This window comes from Anarrhichthys ocellatus, unplaced genomic scaffold, assembly GCF_004355925.1.
Source record: "Anarrhichthys ocellatus isolate YVR2014 unplaced genomic scaffold, GSC_Weel_1.0 scaffold17, whole genome shotgun sequence".
Classification (NCBI taxonomy): Eukaryota; Metazoa; Chordata; class Actinopteri; order Perciformes; family Anarhichadidae; genus Anarrhichthys; species Anarrhichthys ocellatus.
In genome coordinates, this window is record NW_022280047.1 from 7347119 (window position 1) to 7366369 (window position 19251).

Consider the following 19251-nt stretch of genomic DNA (forward strand, 5'->3'; position numbering starts at 1 on the left):
GGGGGGGGGGGGGGGGGGGGGACCGGGACTCGTTCAGCCATCATCGGAGGCTTAGAGGGTTAATGGCACAGCACAGATGGTGAGATGTTTGTTAAAAGGTAGAGTGGAGCCTGTGCAGCTCGGTTAAACAGAGACAGTGTGCTAATGAGAAGGAAGAAGCTGTTGAAGGGTTGCGGTATCCCTCTGCAGAGGTGCACTGAAGCCCAACCCCCACACACACTACTGGAACAAATGCAGAGAGATGACAGTTACAGCTACAAGCCACTAGAAGGGGATGTGTGCCTTTATAAATAATTAAAGATTCTGCCCCACTTTGGACTCCTTGTGTGCTCCGTTACTACACTGTGTGGCATGTGAGGAAGATCCTGTTGAGGACAGCTCACCTTCTACTCTTTTGTGGCCGACGTGAAACGTCTTTCTCGATAACTAACGTGTATGTTTTCTCTTTTTCAGCAAAGTATTTCGGCTGCTACACTGACGACACACAGAAAAGAGCGCTGAGAGGAGTTTCCTTTTATGACTACAAAAAAATGACTGTATTTCGTTGCCAGGACAACTGTGCAGAAAGGTATGACAGCAGCAAACAAAAGCACCGTACTCCATTAGATATCATCTCTTCTCTACTTCTACTGTCAGGCTGATGAATAAAAGTAGAGCTGATGTGGAAATTAAAAACCCCAGATATCGATTCAAATGTTTAATGTGTGGCATTTGGAGCCAGAGTCACAGATCCGATTGATCTGGTTAATGACTAACACGGGCCTGTCACATATACTAACATCAACATATGTCTTGATGTGCAAAATAACGTCCTCTTCACGAGCTTTCAGTCGTATCACATTATCGAGTTTTCACAGTTTTTGAGTTTCACAGTTCATTTGGAGACAGCATTTATCAAAACTTGACTTAAATTACACTGAAAAAAGGGAAATCTGAGCATCTATGAATCTAAGATGATGTGGTATGATCAAAAGCTCCAGGACAGCCATTACATGTGCCCTAGGGTGAGACTGTAATGTCAATCATGGGTTTTATGATGAAAACACTACACTAAAGAATAACATTACCGTCCAACTAAAATACACTATACGGCCAAAAATATATGGACGCCCCTATTGTGTACTCGTGGACAGAGGCTGTTTCTCTTGGTTTGGGCTTTGCTCTTTTTGTACCAATGAAGGGAAACCTTCATTATATTTGAGGCAACGTGTGTTTCCAACAACTCTGTGTCAACAGTTTGTTGGAGGCCCCTTTCCTGTTTCAACATATCAATGCCCCCCATTGGTCCATAAAGAAATAGTTGTTTTTGATGTGGAGGAACTTGCCTGGCCTCCAGATTCACACCCATTCATATACTGATGGCAGTGGCTACCATGGTGCCACCCGCCCATCAGGACTAACTCACATTCACACCCATTCATACAGCCTTCAGGAGCAATTTGGGGTTAACTGTCTTGCCCAAGGACACGTCGACATGGACTAGAGGAGCCGGGGACAATGAAGGAGGCTCTTGAGATGCATAACAATCAATATATTCCACGTTCAAAAGGGGATACAATGGTGACACTTTTAGTCACATTTTCTTATTTTGTGTCACTCTTTGCACATGGAATCAATCAAGAGCCTCTTTCTCCTTTTTCTCAGTGTGCTGGCAATTATTCTATGAAATGATACTGCTACTTTTAGCCACACACACACACACTGGAAACTCTTTTGAAAAGCCTGGTTTCAAGAGCGCAAAACCTTTGACAATTCTTTGAGGCTGTGGTAGCTGCCTGCTTTTCCTGGTTAATAGTCCAGCCGTGCATGTAACGCCTTTGATGATTGAACAGGAGAGCCGACTGTGAGCCAAAACAACATCAATGCTCGACCTCAATTATGTTCTTCTGGCTGAATGGGAGCAAATACCTGCAGCCAGGTTCCAAACTTCTGGGAAGGCCTTCCCAGAACTGGTGCTCTTAACATTATAATCCAAATTTGCTCGTATTAGCACAACAATCCAATCCAGGAGTTTGTACAGGTTTAAAACACAAAAAACAGTTATGTATGCACCAGTTTTGCAAAGCATTTATCTCTCTGCTCCTATCATCCATATGTCTCTCGTTTCCTCACATCCTATCTCCCTCTCTCTGCTACCTCACCCATCTTTCTATCACCTCTTTTCACTCCCTGTGGAATACCAGAGACGGCTCTATCGAATGCATTGAATTACACCCATCACTGATTCACAGAGCAGAGAATAGGAGCAGAGAGAGAGATTTTTTTCAGCTTGCTTCCTCCTCTTGGATCTCGCAGCCTGCTCGCCTCCTCACCCAGAGCAGCGGGTTAATAGGAACAGACAAACAAATTAGGGGCAACAGCACATAGCAGAGCACAGAAGTTTGGGTTTGATTGACAGCCCAGGGGATTTGTCCTGTGCGAGGGACGTGTTGGACCTCTAATTGCAACCAAAAGGCCTCTTGGGAGTCCAATCCTCCACGCAGCAACAGAGGGGAGAGAAGAGACCTTCTGTTGATGGATTCAGTAGATGAATAATTGCCTCAAGAGTCTCACAGCATCTTCACCAAAGAGAGAGATGTTATTCCAGAGTAACGTTTGGATGTGTTCTCATCTTTGCTTCTATCCTCTGTGCACCATTTGCTTGGTTTTATTGATTACTGGTCCGCATACTAATCTGCATTGGCCTGTGAAGGATTAAGAAAATGTCATGAAGGCTCAGACCAATCACTTCAACCTCTCCCTGTCTCTCCTTCACTAACGATGCTAATGCTTTTTTTCCCCTTTCTCTTCCCTCCAGAGGGTACATGTACGCAGGTCTGGAGTTCGGAGCAGAGTGCTACTGCGGTCACAAGATCCAGGCTCCCAATGCTTCAGACAGCGAATGCAACATGGAGTGTAAAGGAGAGAAGAGCAACCTGTGCGGAGGAGCCAACCGACTGTCCATCTATAGGTTGGAGCTGAGCCAGGAGTCGGCACGCCGCTGTGAGTCTGACACTCTGCAACAACAACAAAAAAACAACAGAAAAATCGTATTGCTCGTCAACTGAGAATTTCTTTAGTGGAGGACAGCCCTGGTGAACATTGGTATTGATGTCCACGAGCTGAGAATGAGCAGACCTGTGTATATATCAACAGTATCCACTGAGGCACCAAGATGCTGTTCTGATTCAGAAATCTTAACAAGCCAGGCTGTTCCAAGGAAAAATATGAATTTTATTTTGGGTTAATGCCACAGAGTTGGTAGCAGGCTGCTTGGTTGTGTTCACCTCTTTCCCCGGAGAGCTGTGCTCCCTACGTAGCCCAGCCAGCCGTGGTCTGCATCCTTAACTCTCACTGCTGCTGGAATACTCGACGGAATTGAAGTGAAGGGCTGATTAACAGAAGTGAAAAAGATCTGTGTTGAGGTAGTTTGTTCAAAATCTTGAGAAAAAAAAAAGTCCCCACCACGGGGTTTGGGAACTTTTTACATCTTTTCTGTTTGCTCTTCCTTTTTCTTTATCTGCCAACTGCTTCTCAGAAACAACCTGCTAATGTGAAAGGAAAGAGTTAGTACACACATCTACGGCGAATAGTTAAGCACCGTTCAATTTAAATGATCTTACTGTCCTCGTCCAGTTCAGTGATGTTTGTTTATTATTATTTTCATTTCTGCTTTTCTTTCCTCTGTTTGCCGTCAGACTGCTGAATAAGCTCTTCATGTTTGTGTATTCACCTCTGACCCCGATCGCCATCATGTGAACATCAAAGAGGAAATGCAGGAAATGTGTCGAGGTGGCTGTTTTGTGGTTTTCACCACTTGGAGGCCATCCCAGTCACATGGTTGAGTGTTTTCCGCAAAACTTAACTGCTATGATAATCCTGCAAAATATTATTGTGCATTTATTTCCTTTGCCTCGTTGTTATACAACCCAGATTATGTTCTCCTACATTTCCCTCAACTATGCGTTTTCATCAGTGATGTCATTATTTGCTCGAGACCTTGTTTGAGGAGAACGTTTGAACGCTGCATACGGGTGATGCTCGTCAACGGAGCGCAAACAAAAAGCATCTCAGGTTGATTTAAAAAGCTCTGCCACATGCGAGGGCAAAGAAGGGCAACTAGAAAGAGGATGCAGCGAAGATATACTGCAGGGAAATAAAGAGAGCAAGGACGTGACATTATAAATGAGACTTTTAGTCTGGGGAAAAAGGTCAAAAATAAATAAAACATGAGATACACAAATATGGCTACCGGTGGTTTTCATCGTGGTGTCACAGTAAAAAGCTTTTAGTGTTCTTCCTCTGTTGTAAATGCTTAACAGTCAGTTGAGCGCTTTGTGTTGACATCAGCACGGCTGACATGTTGACAGGCTGAAATTAAGGTTTTCTTCTGCAGTGACTTGTAACAGCGGTTTTCAACCTGTAATGAAGCAATGCTGCTCACAACAGGTGGAATATGACAACAGTTCAATCGTGATTTAAAACCACTTTTTCTTTTCACGCCGTTTCGATTGTTCATTGGAAAAAAGTGGTCCAATCATTCTGTAATTCAGATGCGTGTGCAGGAGTAGCAGTTCAAAGAACAGCAACAAAGAAAAAAGTACGACACCGAATTTTACAGCTAAACTAACAACTTACTGCGAAGGAAAGAAGCAGCTCTTCTCTGCTGTCGTGATTTATGGTCTGTCCATCCGACCAGAGTTAGGATCTGAGATTAAAAGGTCATCCACACACAGCAGGGATGTTAGAGCTGCTATTGGCTGACGCCGCTGGCAGGTCAGGGCCTCAGTAGACTGGAGAGAGTCCCAGTGGGATCTCTTCATCAGGGTCAGTAAATAGAGGCCAATTTGATGGAAGCTGTGCTCAGTAACCATAAAAAGTGTTTGTTTTATTTATTTTTCTTCTTCCTATTGGTGAATAACATTTTGGGTTGTTCTGTCTGTTTCAGATGGCAGTGCCATTTTCAAAGGGTGTTTCAACAGGCCAGAGAATGTCACTCTGGCACTTCCCTTCAGCGCGGTCATCCAAAACATGTCTGTGGACAAATGTGTGGACATGTGCACAGAGAGGGTGAGGGTGTTTGGATTCATGCATTGTACATTTGTACACCTGAATGTGTCTATAGTGTTTAATGGCGGCTGTATTTCAGGAGAAAACGCTGGCCGTCCTGGCTGGAGATCGGTGTCACTGCGGCTTCCCGACTTCTCTCTTCTCCCTTCATGAGCCGGAGGACGAGGGCATGTGTCTCAACCGCTGCCATGGGGAAGAGTTCGAGAGCTGCGGGAACGACGAGTACTTTGTGGTGTACCAGACACAGGTTCAAGGTAACGTCTGGTGGCTCACAGCCGCATATAAACGGGCGCATTGGAATGAGTCATGTCAGCCACCGTGTGCAGGAAATACATAGACCAAGAGTGAATATGCTGATTCTATATTCTTCTAAACTAGCAAATACCTGACTTTATATAAAGTGTTGACAATCATCCATCTAATATAGAAATGTTTTGCAACCTACTTTTTGTTTATTTGATCTAGATTATTTTTATCTCTAGGATATGCATTTTTGTTGTCAGAGCTGTCAACGCAGCAGACAGCTGCAGCTTGGATCAGGAAAAACACAGAGCCCAGTAAACAAAAACACAAAAACAAGCTGCAGCGGGAGGTGAACTTTATGTAAACATTTTGGACAAATTGTTCTCTGAAATCTGTTATATCTTAACGTCACACTTTAATGTCAGTGAGTGGGCATTGTTAGGCAATTTGGGCTGAAGAGGAAACCCACGCAGAACAAAACATAACACCAGAACGTGTCTCCATGCCTGTATTTTCTGAACCTTTTCTCCAGTGATGTTAAATATCTTTGCCACAAAACTTCCATTGTTTCAACATAACGTGTTTGTCTTCAGCCTGTTATTACTAAATAAGTCAATAAGCAGGAAGTGACTCACTTTCAGTGTCTATTCGAAGCTCGATTGTGTTGAGCAACTTGTCAAATACTTTGCACTGTCTTTCGCCCCACATTTCAAGGCACTGTCACATATCTTGCCCATGTTTATCACTGTCGATTGTTTCACTAATTCTATATATAAAACAAATCTATAACAATAAATTCTCTCCATCTCTGTGTTTTGTCAGATAAGCGCTGCATGGACCGGCACTTCCTTCCCATTCGTGCCAAGCAGCTGGTGGCCCTCGCCAGTTTCCCTGGAGCCGGCAACACCTGGGCTCGCCACCTGATAGAACTCGCCACTGGTTTCTACACTGGCAGCTATTACTTTGATGGCTCCCTTTACAATAAAGGTAGCCACCGACATTCATCTGGTTCACAAACATATTCATCGACGTATCTGTGGATTAAATGTATCCACTGTGGGATTGTCGTTGTTTCACAGGATTTAAAGGGGAGCGGGACCACTGGCGGAGTGGCAGGACGGTCTGCATTAAGACGCACGAGAGCGGCAAGAAGGAGATCGAATCCTTCGACTCCAGCGTCCTCATGATCCGAAACCCCTACAAAGCCCTCATGGCTGAATTTAACAGAAAATATGGCGGACACATTGGATTTGCTTCTCAGGCCCACTGGAAAGGGAAAGGTGAGCGGCTGTAGCCAGTAACAGTGTTGTTGTCAAGACCACCTAAACCAGAGTGTATCAAGACAGAGACAAGACCAAGACGTTGAGACCAAGTCAAAACCAAGACCTAGGCAGGGCGAGACCGAGTAAAGACAAAGACCAGTACGAGTACCACACTGCAGGTCACACTGACCATAAAATGTGGAACGTGTAAACCATATACGCACTCTTCACATTGATCTGGAAGATCCGCATTCCCCACAGAAAACAAATAAAGGTTCTCCTCTTTTACTGCCAAGTGCACCACGAGAAATGTCTTGTGGAAATTGATGTATGGGAATCTTCCTTTGTGTTCTTTGAGCAAACCCAGAAGTGAACAGGCAGTTTAGCGATCTTAATCAGAGACCGAGACAGAGTGAAAATGCGGTGGAATTCAAGACGAGACCTTCAAAAAGTGGTCTTGAGGCCGATCGAGTACTACAACACTGGCCACTGTACGGCAAAGTATTTGTAACAATGCACCCTGTGTTGTGATTTAAACACACAAACTGAAGACGTTTGTGTAAACATATTTTTGTAAACTATAAGCAAGAGAGTTGAGATAGAGTTTTCAGTTTACGAGGCGAAATGTAGGAATCTGTGAACATAAAGCCAAAATCGATCCAGCTGCAGGACAAATGAGTCTTTACACTGTTGTTCCTCAGCAGTTTTAATCTTATACAATCAGAAAAGCCCTCCAGGCCTACTGAATTAAAATAAATGAAAACCAATGTGGTCACTGTTAGTATGTGGTAATAATAAAAGAATTGAGAAATAGTCTACGATGACGTAGAAGGGTTAGGAATTTGAGGAAACGAGCAATAAACACTGTTTTGGTTTTGACCTTATAAACTGATGTGGTTGAGCACAAAGAGCACAACACGATTTAAAACCATTCCCAACACGATATCAAAATGAGAAACGAAACAATTAGCCAACAACAACAACAACCTTAGTCCCTGTGGGCCAGATCATGAGTTGTGTCACCGGGTAAAACTGTTAGACTTAAGTTGTCACTTTCAGACCATTTGGACATGTAGTCTCACTGCAATGTGAAACGTTCAGTGATGTGTCGTTAGTCGAGTTGAGTTTAAAAAGGTTTGTTCATGGCATCATTTAAGGAAATGAAACCCCTGGCTGCAGTAACCCTTTGTCTATATGACGGCATGCCCTTTACTGAGATGTATTTATATTTCATGCAGATTCAGCTTTAGCTCATTCACTTAGTGTGTCTCGGTAACCACAGCAACTGGTTTTGTCTGGTCGGCATACCGCCTCGCTGACTTCCTTCAAGGCTGAAATCAATTCTCCAGAGGCCGGAGAGTTGCCGACCCAGCGGTTGTCTCTCTTTGTGGAAACATCAGCACATTCGGCCTGCCGTTTCCAATGCATGCTCACTCCTCCTGTCGGTGGGGAGATGATGCAGCGACATCAGTTCAGAGAAGAGCTTTCTGACAGCTGCCACTTCCAATGCAGCGAGAGGATCCAGTTTGAGAGTCAGCGTGACATTGTGTTCAGGGGCTCAGATGATGCTACTGACGCTGACGCCCTCCAGTGTGGCCCCGTAAAGTCAACTCCGGGGCAAGTGTAACGCATTTTGGAGGGCATGTCCTTTTACAAAGTGCTCTGTTGTGTTTCAGTGTTATCAGGTGGCTTTATTTAAAGGCTCTTACATAAACCCCTTTATGTGGTTTTTTTTTAAAGTCAACCCCCTTCTAATAAGAACTTAAGTATCTTAACTAAATCTGATATTCAGTCAAACATTAGCCGAACAGGATGTTCACGGTAGAACTGCACTTATTTTGTCTCCTTCTTATTTTAAGCTCTGGCTGCTTTTGAAAGCTTGACAACAAGGAGAACAGACCCGGCAGTTCCTCAGCGTCTCTCTACCGCTGGTTGTGTTTTCGGATGCAGCATCTAATATTCTGTCCACTGTGCTTCTCTCATTGGTTTCTGAGACAGCACTGCAAACTCAGCAGGCTTTAAACTTTAATGACAACAGTGAAGATGTGTTGCTGCTAATGCAGCACGGCTCCTGCCAGCAGACGCTTTTATGGGCCGGTAGATTATCAATGAGTAAAAGTTGCAAGCAAAGGCTTTTTCTACAGTACCGCTGCGAGTTTGACTGACAACCAAGAATGTCCACTTTACTCTCCAATTCTTTCAGAAATGACTTCATGTACACCGCCGTAAATTGCGTCACACTCCTCAAGCTAAATTGCGTCAGTGTTTGGCCATCATGACTCTCACTTCAACTCCATTCAGTCCCCAATTTGACGACTTAATTAATTCGTTTTTTATATCTTTTTCATTCTTGTTTGTCCTGCAGAGTGGCCTGAGTTTGTGAAGAACTATGCCCCTTGGTGGGCGTCCCACACGTTGGACTGGCTGAATTTTGGGAAGATCGTCCACGTGGTCCACTTTGAGAATGTGAAGAGGGGCCTGTTCTCCCAGCTGAAGGGAATGGTGCAGTTTCTGGGTCTGAAGGTTTCCGAGGACCGCCTTCTCTGCGTCGAGGGCCAGAAGGATGGGAACTTTAAGCGGTCGGGGCTACGAAAGCTCGAGTATGACCCCTATACTCCAGAAATGCGAGCGAACATCAATGAACTGATCAGAACAGTAGACTCTTCCTTGAGGAAAAGGAACATGTCTGGAGTTCCAGAGGAATATATGCCAAGATGATATACGTGATCCCCTCATTTTCTTTTCTTCCCCTCCTTTAATTGGACTGTTGTCAACAGACTCCGCACCATACTTTGTAGGACTATGTTACTGGAAAAGTTTTCTCAATTATTTTTCTGTGAACATAGGTTGAAGCAGTCTTCTTTGTCCTCTTATTTTGATTTTCTATTCATGTTCCTTTCTTTTTCTGTTGAACCTCAGCAGCTTCATGCATTAATAAAAGAGGCAGTTTTAACTGCAGAGGTTGTTTTTCTCTTTGGCTAAATGAAAAGCACTCCTTTCTCCTGCTCTATGCACATGTGCTGTGTGGGCATGAGCCCATGCCTTAACATGAAGAAGGTACAATGGCTGTGACCACAGAGAGGCTCACCGGACTGTGCTGGGTGATCTGTTGCCAGTGTGACCCAAAATATACATGGGCTTATTTTGTGCAAAAGAGAAGTATGAGAAAAGAAAACGGTAAAATGTATGAATCTTCTGCTGCTATCACAGTTCCAGAATAATACTATTTTATACATGAGAACTTTGAAACGTTGAGCCCTTGGTCAGAGGGGAAAATGCAATATGCAGGCTTTAACTACCTGATAATGATACGGTGTGTTTCCTAGTTTTTGTAAGTTATTCAACTTACTGGAAGTAAGAAGAATCTCGTTTTCAATGATGTAAAGGATCAGCTCCTCGTATTCAAGATGATGAATGATCCCTCTTGAAGGCACTGACTCAAGGCGAGAAGAGGATTTATCTCAACAGCATTTATTTATCTCTGCCGTGCAGTGCACATGTCAAGCTAATGTTAGTTGTGAATATGTTTTCTTAAACATATTGAAGACTAGACTCGATGCAGAAATCCAAAAAGCACTTTGCTGTGCAACACTCGCCCCAAAGATCACGGAGAAATTAGGCGTTACACTTTAGTTTTAGATCGGAGGTAACCGTTAGCAGTAGTGATCAGAATAGATTTATTTTACGACAGTTACTGTATTCATCAATAAAAACTGTTTTTGTTTTATTGCTTTGTTGTAAGAGGCGCTATGAAACGGTTAAAGCTGGTGATTATTTTACTCCTCATAATTTTAAAAAAAATCTCCACAAATGTGTGAAAAATTCTGCTCAAATTCTACAAGCAGCACGTCTTATAACGGTACTCAATGTGCTATGCCATATGCTAAATAAATAAACAAATAAATGAATAAAATGCTGGTGACTGAGAGCCAGGCAACATTAACTGACTTCCATTTTCAGAATGATATAAATATATTTTTATAGTGATTGCCGACACATCGATAACATTTGTATTGCAACAAGCAATTGCGGAGAAGTTGTTTCTATTTTTAAAACACATGCTTTAAACTTTATTGGCTCTCGCTTTCATTGACAAGCCGGCACTTTCTGAGCATAGGTGTCACAAATGAATGTATTTTCTATGGAATGAATGTAATGTGATAAGGCCCAATAAATGAGTGCATAAAATTATGTGCTATGGTCGACTGTCATTTCTGAAGAAACGTAAAAAAATGATTGTGTGTTTTTAAAAATCAGAGAAAATGTGTTATACAAGGATCTCACTACAGTCTCTCTATTATTCAGTAGTACTTAGTGTACTTAATATACCCTAACATATATAAATATATTAGTCAAAGTAAAGTTATTACAGTGGTTTTATGGTCCAGTGTGCACATCATGGACCTTCTGTACAACACAGATAAGGTTAACCAGCTTCACATTTTAATGGAATATGATGTATAAATCTATCATATCCACCACTGTAGTTTAGCCTGTTAGCATTGCTCACATTTTCCAATTACCATTAACAAAGTACAGCTCAGGCTCATGGGAATGTCCTTTGCTTTGCAGGCGTTTGAGTGTTAACCAAAGTACTGCTGGTGGCACTAGAGGATCTAACCTGAGGGGGACATGAATGTCGGTACAAACATGGCAATCCATCTGATGGTTGTTGAGAAGTTTCAGTCTGGACCGAGTGGTGGACGGAGCGAGTGGCAGACTGAACTGCATTGCCATCCACAGAGCCATGCCGTCATGTGGCTAAGAAGATGTCTGAATCTGTAGCAACTAACAGATTAGTTAAAAAAAAAAAAAAAAAAAAATACATCTTTGGCGAACATGTTAGCACGCAGCTGCCCTTATAACAATCCAGCAGATACGGAGCAACATTGTAATTTATTTTCTGACCACCTCACCAGTCCAGAATCTCCCTTTAGCTTCCTTTTTGTCTCTACCGACATGCTGCACGTGGTCCAATTGTTACAATAAAACTTTGAATAACAAAGCTTAAAAAAAAAAAAAAAGGTAAACTCTGCCCAAGTGTCATTGTGATTCACTGCCTGTGACTCAAGTAATCTCTGCATTCTGGGTCTTCCTCCTGCTTTCTGCTGTTTCAACATGAAGAAAATTCTTGTGGTTCTTATTCATTTTATATTGTAGGAAGTGAGATTATTTCTGTTCAAAAGGCTCACCGTTTACAGCACGTGAATCTTTTCTTTTTGTGCATTTTAACCCTTCAGGGGAAGAATCACTTTGACCCTCGAGATGTTGAACCACTTTACTTTTTTATGTCTAACAAGAGGAACTCTTATTGCTCTTTCAGGCTTCAAAGGGTCTTGGCAAAAATGCAGCGGTCCCACTACTCGTAATGAGAGGGGTGATGTCTGCATTTGTTACTGCAAGTGAGGCACCAGTGAAATGCTGATGCTTGTTGGCACTTTTTGACTTCAAATAAATCAAACTTAATTCAACTTGACTCTCAAATTAAAGCTCTCTGTGCCATAGTTTTCCAAAGTCATCTGATCATGATCATACCATCATGACTGTGGATGAATTATAAATGAATACGTTTTGCTTCAATAATGAGAAATTAAAACATCAAAGAGCTGATTTTTATAGTTACAGCTTTATTAAAAAAAAAAAAATGTATTGCACAAATCACATTCACTGAACAGCTGTCATAAATGAAATAAAGATTAAAGGCCATCCAACACGCTGTTTTTGTCACCTGGTAATACATTCTTGGTGTGCGGTATTTCTATGATTCATGAGAACGAACTACACTGCACATATCTCAACAGCAGTCCTCCACCCATTTCTGCACTGTATCTGGGTCAGTCTGACACAACATACAGTAATGCTGCAACACAAAAATATTGCGTACTATGGTGTCGTAAATAAAACCCTGAAACATCCCTTTTTGGACAGCTGAGGTTTTATCTGCCAGAAAAAGAAATAGAAACTAGAAATCAATTCTTTGGCTTTGTTCCTTCAGCGAGTGTTTCTTCCTGATCTTCTGTTTGTGTCCAATTGTGTGGCCTGGTGCTTCATATTTGAGTTCAGGTCAAATCTACAAACTGATGAGCAACTATTTCCTGCAAAAACACTGAAGCCCCTTCCACCAAATTTGCAAAAAAGAGATTATTTCCTTTTGTACACATTTTCTCTTGTCTCACTAATCAAAGTAAATGCCATAAAAAAATTAAAATCGATGCACGAGCTCTGAAAGACTCACAAATGTTATCTGCAATTAGTAATCTACTGCCACCATTTGTGATCAAACAATACACGCTAATTGGTTGTGAAAGGAGCCCACTGAATGTTCCTTTGGCATAATATAATTTCAGACAATGCTTAATATAATGATACATGTATTATCAGAAAGTATCCTTCGTATTTTACATTCTGTATTTGACAACAATAAATTCCTCGACGTGTTGCAGTTCAAACTGCTCTGAAAACATTCCTTCTGCTGCATGTGACCGATATCACCGAGCAGTGCACAGTGAGTAAAGTACATGTTTAGATATTGGCTCAAGCTCTCAGATTCATCCACTACATAATGTGTTGTGCCATGCTGGCCGACAGTAGAACAGTGCAATGAAAATGCTTATTACTGTGAATCTATACATATTTGACATCTTGTGTTAGTTAATTGCATTTCAGAAAAACAGTATTTTCAATGTCACGTGGCTGCCCTGAGTGAAACAGTTTGGGTTCTAGATGTGTGTGGAAGCTCTGCCATCCATGGAGCTGGACCTGGACAGGTATCGGCTGGTGGTGCGGCCTTCCTCTGCCATGGCGTTCTCCATCTTTGAGAGCACGGAGATCTTGAACTTCTGCTTGAAGTCGTTGCCCATGAAAACATACAACACCGGGTTGAGGAAGCTGTTCGCTGCGGCCATCAGAGTGCCTACTTTGAGTCCGGTGACCAAAATGTTGTGGTTGTACCTTTGATGGTCGAGCTCGAGCAGGACGGACACGTGGTAGGGCAGCCAGCAGATGAAGAAAGCAGCGACGAGTGCAGACATGACTTTGAAGGGTTTAGAGGATTTCATCATCCTGTTGCTTCGCAGTTTGAGGATGATGATCGAGTAGCAGACGATGATGACAACGAAAGGGACGACAAACCCTGCGAGGAAGCGGCTCACTGCAACCACCTTGTGACCGTGCTGGTACGATGTATAATTGTTGTAACAAATGGTTCTGCCCATGTGGGTGCTAACCTCCCGGAAGATGACAGAGGGAAAGCTCATCCCGATGGCGAGAAGCCAGCAAATGAAAACAATGACGGACGCCTTTTTGACAGTGCGATGGTTCTGAGCCCAAACTGGAAACATGACCGACACGCAGCGGTCGATGCTGATGACGACCAGGAGGAAGATGCTGCTGAACATGTTGAGGAACATGACGGAGGAGGCGAATTTGCACATGAAGCGGCCGAAGATCCACTTCTCCATCGCCATGTTGGCGATGCTGAACGGGAGGAAGGCGCAGAAGACGAAGTCGGAGATGGCGAGGCTCATGTACCAGGTGGTGTTGACAGTCTTCTTCATCTTGAAGCCAGAAATCCACATGACCAGACCGTTTCCACAGAAGCCCAGCAGAAAGATGACCACACTGACCACGAGCAAAAACACACACAAAACTTCCTTCATGCACATCGATTTGTGCTGGAAAACTGGCTCCTCGCGTGGAATGGAAGTTTCATAACTGTAGTTATAGTCCTGATGATAATCATAACCTTCTGGCAAATCCATTCCTTCCATTGCTTCCTTAAGAGATTTCTGTGAAAAATTAAAAAGTATATAATATAATATAATATTTAAAACGACCAGCATTTCATCACATTTAGCATCATTTTCCAACAGAGCTCATTAGATGAATATGTTTTTGAATCAAAATCATTTTATAACAACACCGTCGTACCTGAAGCACAGACCTTCCACTGCTGCTGACTTGATGGTGTCCAGAGGTTTGTGTCAACAGAGCTGTGTCGTTTCCTCTAGACATGTTAGAAACGCCACGCAACCCATCTGCAATCAGCTGACCAGGTGTTTCGCAACACATCCATCCCATGAATACTTTCAGTACTGCATTTTGACATCTTAAAAAGGACAAATTATATGACATTTGTTTTGTGGCTGAGAAAGATCTTTGCATTAAATAAATGATATTAAACCCCCTATTTAACCATAATACATAGACATGATTGTGTTATTAAAAAGACATACTGTTGTTGGTAAGTAAATTCTATGAACACTTTATTTTACAGGTTCTTCTGGTTCGTGGAAAAGAGAAGCATCTTAATGAACACATTCAAATTATACTTCCCTCTTAGTTTTAACTGATGGGCCTAATGATTCCATTTCCTCTGATCTGATGGTGTTGGCCAGATGTAACAGTGCAAGGCAGTCAGAGGGGGAAGGCATGTAACGGCCTCAGCATTCATTCATTGAACCATGAAGCATTTTCTCAGGCAATGAACACACCGATTTCAATTTGATATTTCAGCCCCAGCTTTTGCTGCAGCTGTTTCTAATAACACAACACGAAATGCAACAGCTGTTGTAAATCCAGGCCTCAGAACCTCGCTGCCACCGTTAATGACTGAGTCAGCGCTCTACGTTGCCCTGCTTCACAGAGTGATGATTATCGAGGCAGATGCATCCGCAGCGAGATGAAGAACCGCAGATGGCAAAGTTCCTCAATTTGAAAGATGTTCGAATGGGTGAGGAGGACAGCGATGTGCTCAAACATTACCCTCGAGTCCTGATTTCATCTGACACTCCCACATAGAAAATAATAAACTGATTAGGTTTAGTGGGATGAGGAGTCGCAATCAGAGATGGAAATTTGGACACTTTTATCATCCATATTAGTGGATGGAGTCCGGTGATCTCACATGATTTACAGCACTATAACAACCCAGTGGCGGGCTGTGCATTTTATACCTGGGCCTTCTGTGCTGTCCTACTGAGCTACGGTTATTTGTTTCTATTGGTGTAATAATACACATATTCGTATTAAACAGTTTGGTACGAGGCTTATGAACCGAACAATACGTTTGATTAATACTAGTGCATTTGGAAAATGCAGAAGCTTAAATTGTGGGAAATATGTTTTCGGTGGACTGCGCTCATGTAACAGACAACGGGATGTGTGACCTTTTGAACCCGGAACAATAACAAAAAACAGCTGAGGCCCGCGTGTGTTCAGGGAGGCTAAGCTAACTCAGCGGGGAAATAGCAGTTAGCTGTTCCCTACTGATTCAAACAGAGAATCAAATGTCCGAAATAACCCCGCGATGATGGGATGCTTAGTCATTAACGGACAAGTCAGAATCAATTAACACAATGACAAGAACCAGTCACATAAAAAAACGCTTTCATGTCTAGTTTTTTTACCGCAAATGCCGGCCGGCGGTGACCAATCACAGCGCACGTTAATGCTGACGTACTTAGCAGGCTACCTGGGTAGCATCAGCACGTCAAAGAATAAGCCATGAACATGTCAAACTAAAGATCCGATTGGTTGAAGACTATGACAAACAATATCGTCCCCATTCACTTAAACTGCAAAGTCTACCTAGAGGGCCTCAGGCCTCTCTCCTTACATAGACATCGGGGCTGAATCTGATTGGATAAAAGCTCTCCTTAAAACAAGCTGTGCCGGAAGCAGAGCAACCGAGGAAGACAGGAGCTGTGCAATGAGAAAATAAGCTAATGGGAAAACAAATTGTAATACATGTAGTGCATTTGTGAAAAATTATTAAATGATAAAATAGCTATAACTTTGTGATTCTGTTTAGGCCAGCAGAGAAGGCTGAGCTGGCCCTGACGGCCCACCACTGCAACAACCTGAGCAGAGGTCGAATCAACTAGAAACATTTAACAGTTTATGTGACTTTGACAACTGTTGTTCTACAGTTTACTTTGTTGAAATTAGAAGGGAAATTACAAGTTTACTCCTCTATGAGGTGTATTATTACCTTGTTCTAAAAATAATTGTTTGGGAAGCTAACAAAGCAGTTTAATGTTCAGTGGAGAAAAACATTAACAACATTTATTTTGTGTTTCTTTCGTGTTCTCTTGATTATGATGAACGTGCAAATTTCCCATGCTCTGGAAACAAGCCTACGTGTGTAAATCCGGAGCCACGTGCAGCTCTCTGGTAAATTAGGAAACATTTAATTGCGTACTGCATGCCCACCTGACCTATTTAGATGCATTTCAGCAAAATCCCTCTCACTGCAGAGGACGCACAGACCTGCTGGTGTCCTGCGGATTAGATTTCCTGATAAAGGCTGAGGTTATAAATAATCAAAACGCACAATAACCATGTATAGTCTTTCTGTGGGAAATGCACTGCTAAGCTTAGCGAGGAAATGCAATTCATGCTTCATATTTCAAAAGACGCTTAAAACTTTGATAAAAGAACTACGGGGTGTTTTACGACCTACTTCTCAAAATACAGTGAAGAGTCATTTAGATTTGGTCGAGTTATTTAAGGAGAATTTACTGCAATACGTGTGCTGTTGGTTTCAAAACGATTATTCTGGAGGTTTAATAGCGTGTATAGAGCAATTCATAATGGCATTACATTTACAAGTATCCTTGGTCCATTCTGCATTATATCATACACGCACAGAGAGCTTTTTGTTTCTAAGCTGAATGCATGACAGTGACACCCAGGGTTCAGCAGGGCGGCACGGCAAAAATAAAGAGGCCATCCTTCAACAGAGGACATCAGCTCAAGCATCCTTTGAGAAACCGGAGCTGTGCTGCACTCCGACTTCTCTTTAGAGCAGAGACACTGAGAAGAAACTCCCCTGTCAGGATGAAATAAGCACTAAAATACCTTTAATATATTTTGATCTTTAATTCGATTTTTTTTCAGTATTCCTGCAGAGTTCTAGAGTAAACAGGGAATGAGCATGTTACTACTCTGCGGCACACCGGGCGACAATGTACTGGAAGAATCACAATACAGAAGTGATATTTGATTCCTTTGTCCTAGACAGATGTCTTGTCTGTGCCAACAAATGCATTTCTTCACAGTCCAAACACATTGTTACATCCAAAGCTCAAGCATATCCCTCTAGTATTGTGTGTGTTATTACAGGAACTGTTGTAAAACAGAGCAAGTATCTTTATAATTTGTTTCTTATACAGTGCTGTATAAAATGAAACAGAGCTGATGTGCCTAACTTTGACCTTTTCTTTTGATTACACTGTTTTGCAAAGTCAATTGGCTCTCCAGTTAAAAACAAACAATTTCCCTCCTTCACCCTTTTATACTATTACTTTAAGATTGTTCTACTTCCCCTAAAAATATGAATGGTAGTAAGGATTGTCATTTTGTGTTGTGTGTAAATCTTATGGAACAGAGATTGAATGAGTTCGGTCTTTAGAAAGATGCACTCAGTGGTGTGTCTGCAACAACCACCGCTGTAATGTTTGATTGAATGGATACAACCCAGATGTGTCTATTGCTGTTTTATTAGCTGAGCGCCAAACACACCGTCCAAAACAGTAAAACTGAGCAAATCATTTTCCCCCTCTGCGTCTTCCTTGTGGCCCCTACTGGCCGGGGGCCGGTTTAGAGTAGTGAGTCAGCAGTCCGTCAACGGTGGTATCGAATAGGCAATAAGCGGTGTTTTCAGAAAATGTGAGTCACACTGCCACCACGAAAGGTCCTTGACAATGCAGCCATAAATGAGCATCTAAAATAGTATGCAGTTTGGTGCAGCAGTATGCAAGATTAACCATGGACAGACAAAGATGCGCACACACACACACACACACACTCACACGCCTCCTGGCAGAGATAATAAAAGTTCACACACTGCAATTAGAAGATTTTTCATTAAGTCACTGTAATTAATGCCTCTCATGTTTTGTAAAATGCATGCATGGTTCTTCCTAAAAAAAAAATCTTTGAGTGCATGTTTTCAGCTGATGATGCTTTCATTGAGCAATCCCGACATTAGTCACTGACATACGTACATATGGCTGATGTGGGAACAAACTGCTGATGTTCTCTCTCCACAGTACGCCCACAAGTTTCTTCCATGAAATGTCAGACAAGTGAGTTGCTCAATAGTCCTCAGTACAGAACCTTGGTTCCATGTGGTTCTACCTGACTGTTTGTGATCCGTTTCCATACAGAATATAAATTAATTATTTCCTGATCTTTCAGCATCAGAAAAACAACAAAAACTTGGCTTTAAACATTTTCAAGAAACAAAAGCAACCATTTCTATAACCTCTGACATCATGCATCTGTGGTTTCCATATCAACCCTGTGGTCACAATAGTTCTAGCACTAATTCTTTCTCATCTCCACCGATGACTGTACACAGGTCACGCACTGCAGTACTCATCTAAAGGCTGATTTTATGCTTTTAAATCATTTGTCCTCAAGCTTGACAGCCACCGCATATACAACAATGACAGCATGTATCCTCATTTATGAAAAATTCCTGCGTGAATGTGAATATATATACATATACATATACATATATACATATATACACATATATATACATATACATACATACATATATATACATATACATATATACACATACACATATATATACATATATACACATATATATACATATATACACATATATATACATATACACACATATATATACATATACATATACATATATATATATATATATATA

The 19251-nt window shown here is 41.9% G+C and overlaps 2 protein-coding genes across 3 annotated transcripts in view; one reads left to right on the plus strand and one right to left on the minus strand.

Moving 5' to 3' along the window:
* Window positions 1-10745, plus strand: part of wscd2 (WSC domain containing 2) — a 32796-nt gene extending 22051 nt beyond the window's left edge. For both annotated transcript variants that reach the window (XM_031856471.1, XM_031856470.1), the window contains 7 exons: window positions 454-568; window positions 2798-2982; window positions 4928-5049; window positions 5129-5303; window positions 6115-6279; window positions 6372-6572; window positions 8920-10745. In XM_031856471.1, the coding sequence (XP_031712331.1) occupies window positions 454-568; window positions 2798-2982; window positions 4928-5049; window positions 5129-5303; window positions 6115-6279; window positions 6372-6572; window positions 8920-9272 (1316 nt within the window). In that variant the 3' untranslated portion in view covers window positions 9273-10745. The remainder of the gene's footprint in view (window positions 1-453; window positions 569-2797; window positions 2983-4927; window positions 5050-5128; window positions 5304-6114; window positions 6280-6371; window positions 6573-8919) is intronic.
* Window positions 10746-12170: 1425 nt separating this feature from the next.
* cmklr1 (chemokine-like receptor 1) lies at window positions 12171-14606 on the minus strand. Its single transcript, XM_031856490.1, has 2 exons — window positions 14484-14606; window positions 12171-14341 (listed from the first exon to the last, which is right to left on the minus strand). The coding sequence occupies exons 1-2, from the start codon at window positions 14565-14567 to the stop codon at window positions 13274-13276; spliced, it is 1152 nt and encodes a 383-aa protein (XP_031712350.1). The 5' UTR covers window positions 14568-14606; the 3' UTR covers window positions 12171-13273.
* Between the last annotated feature and the right edge of the window lie 4645 nt (window positions 14607-19251).

Coding starts and splice junctions, on each gene's coding strand:
- cmklr1 (XM_031856490.1), bottom strand. CDS start 14,567: ATGTCTAGAGGAAACGACACAGCTCTGTTGACACAAACCTCTGGACAC. Junction 14,342..14,483: donor GTGGAAGGTCTGTGCTTCAG/GTACGACGGTGT, acceptor AATTTTTCACAG/AAATCTCTTAAGGAAGCAAT.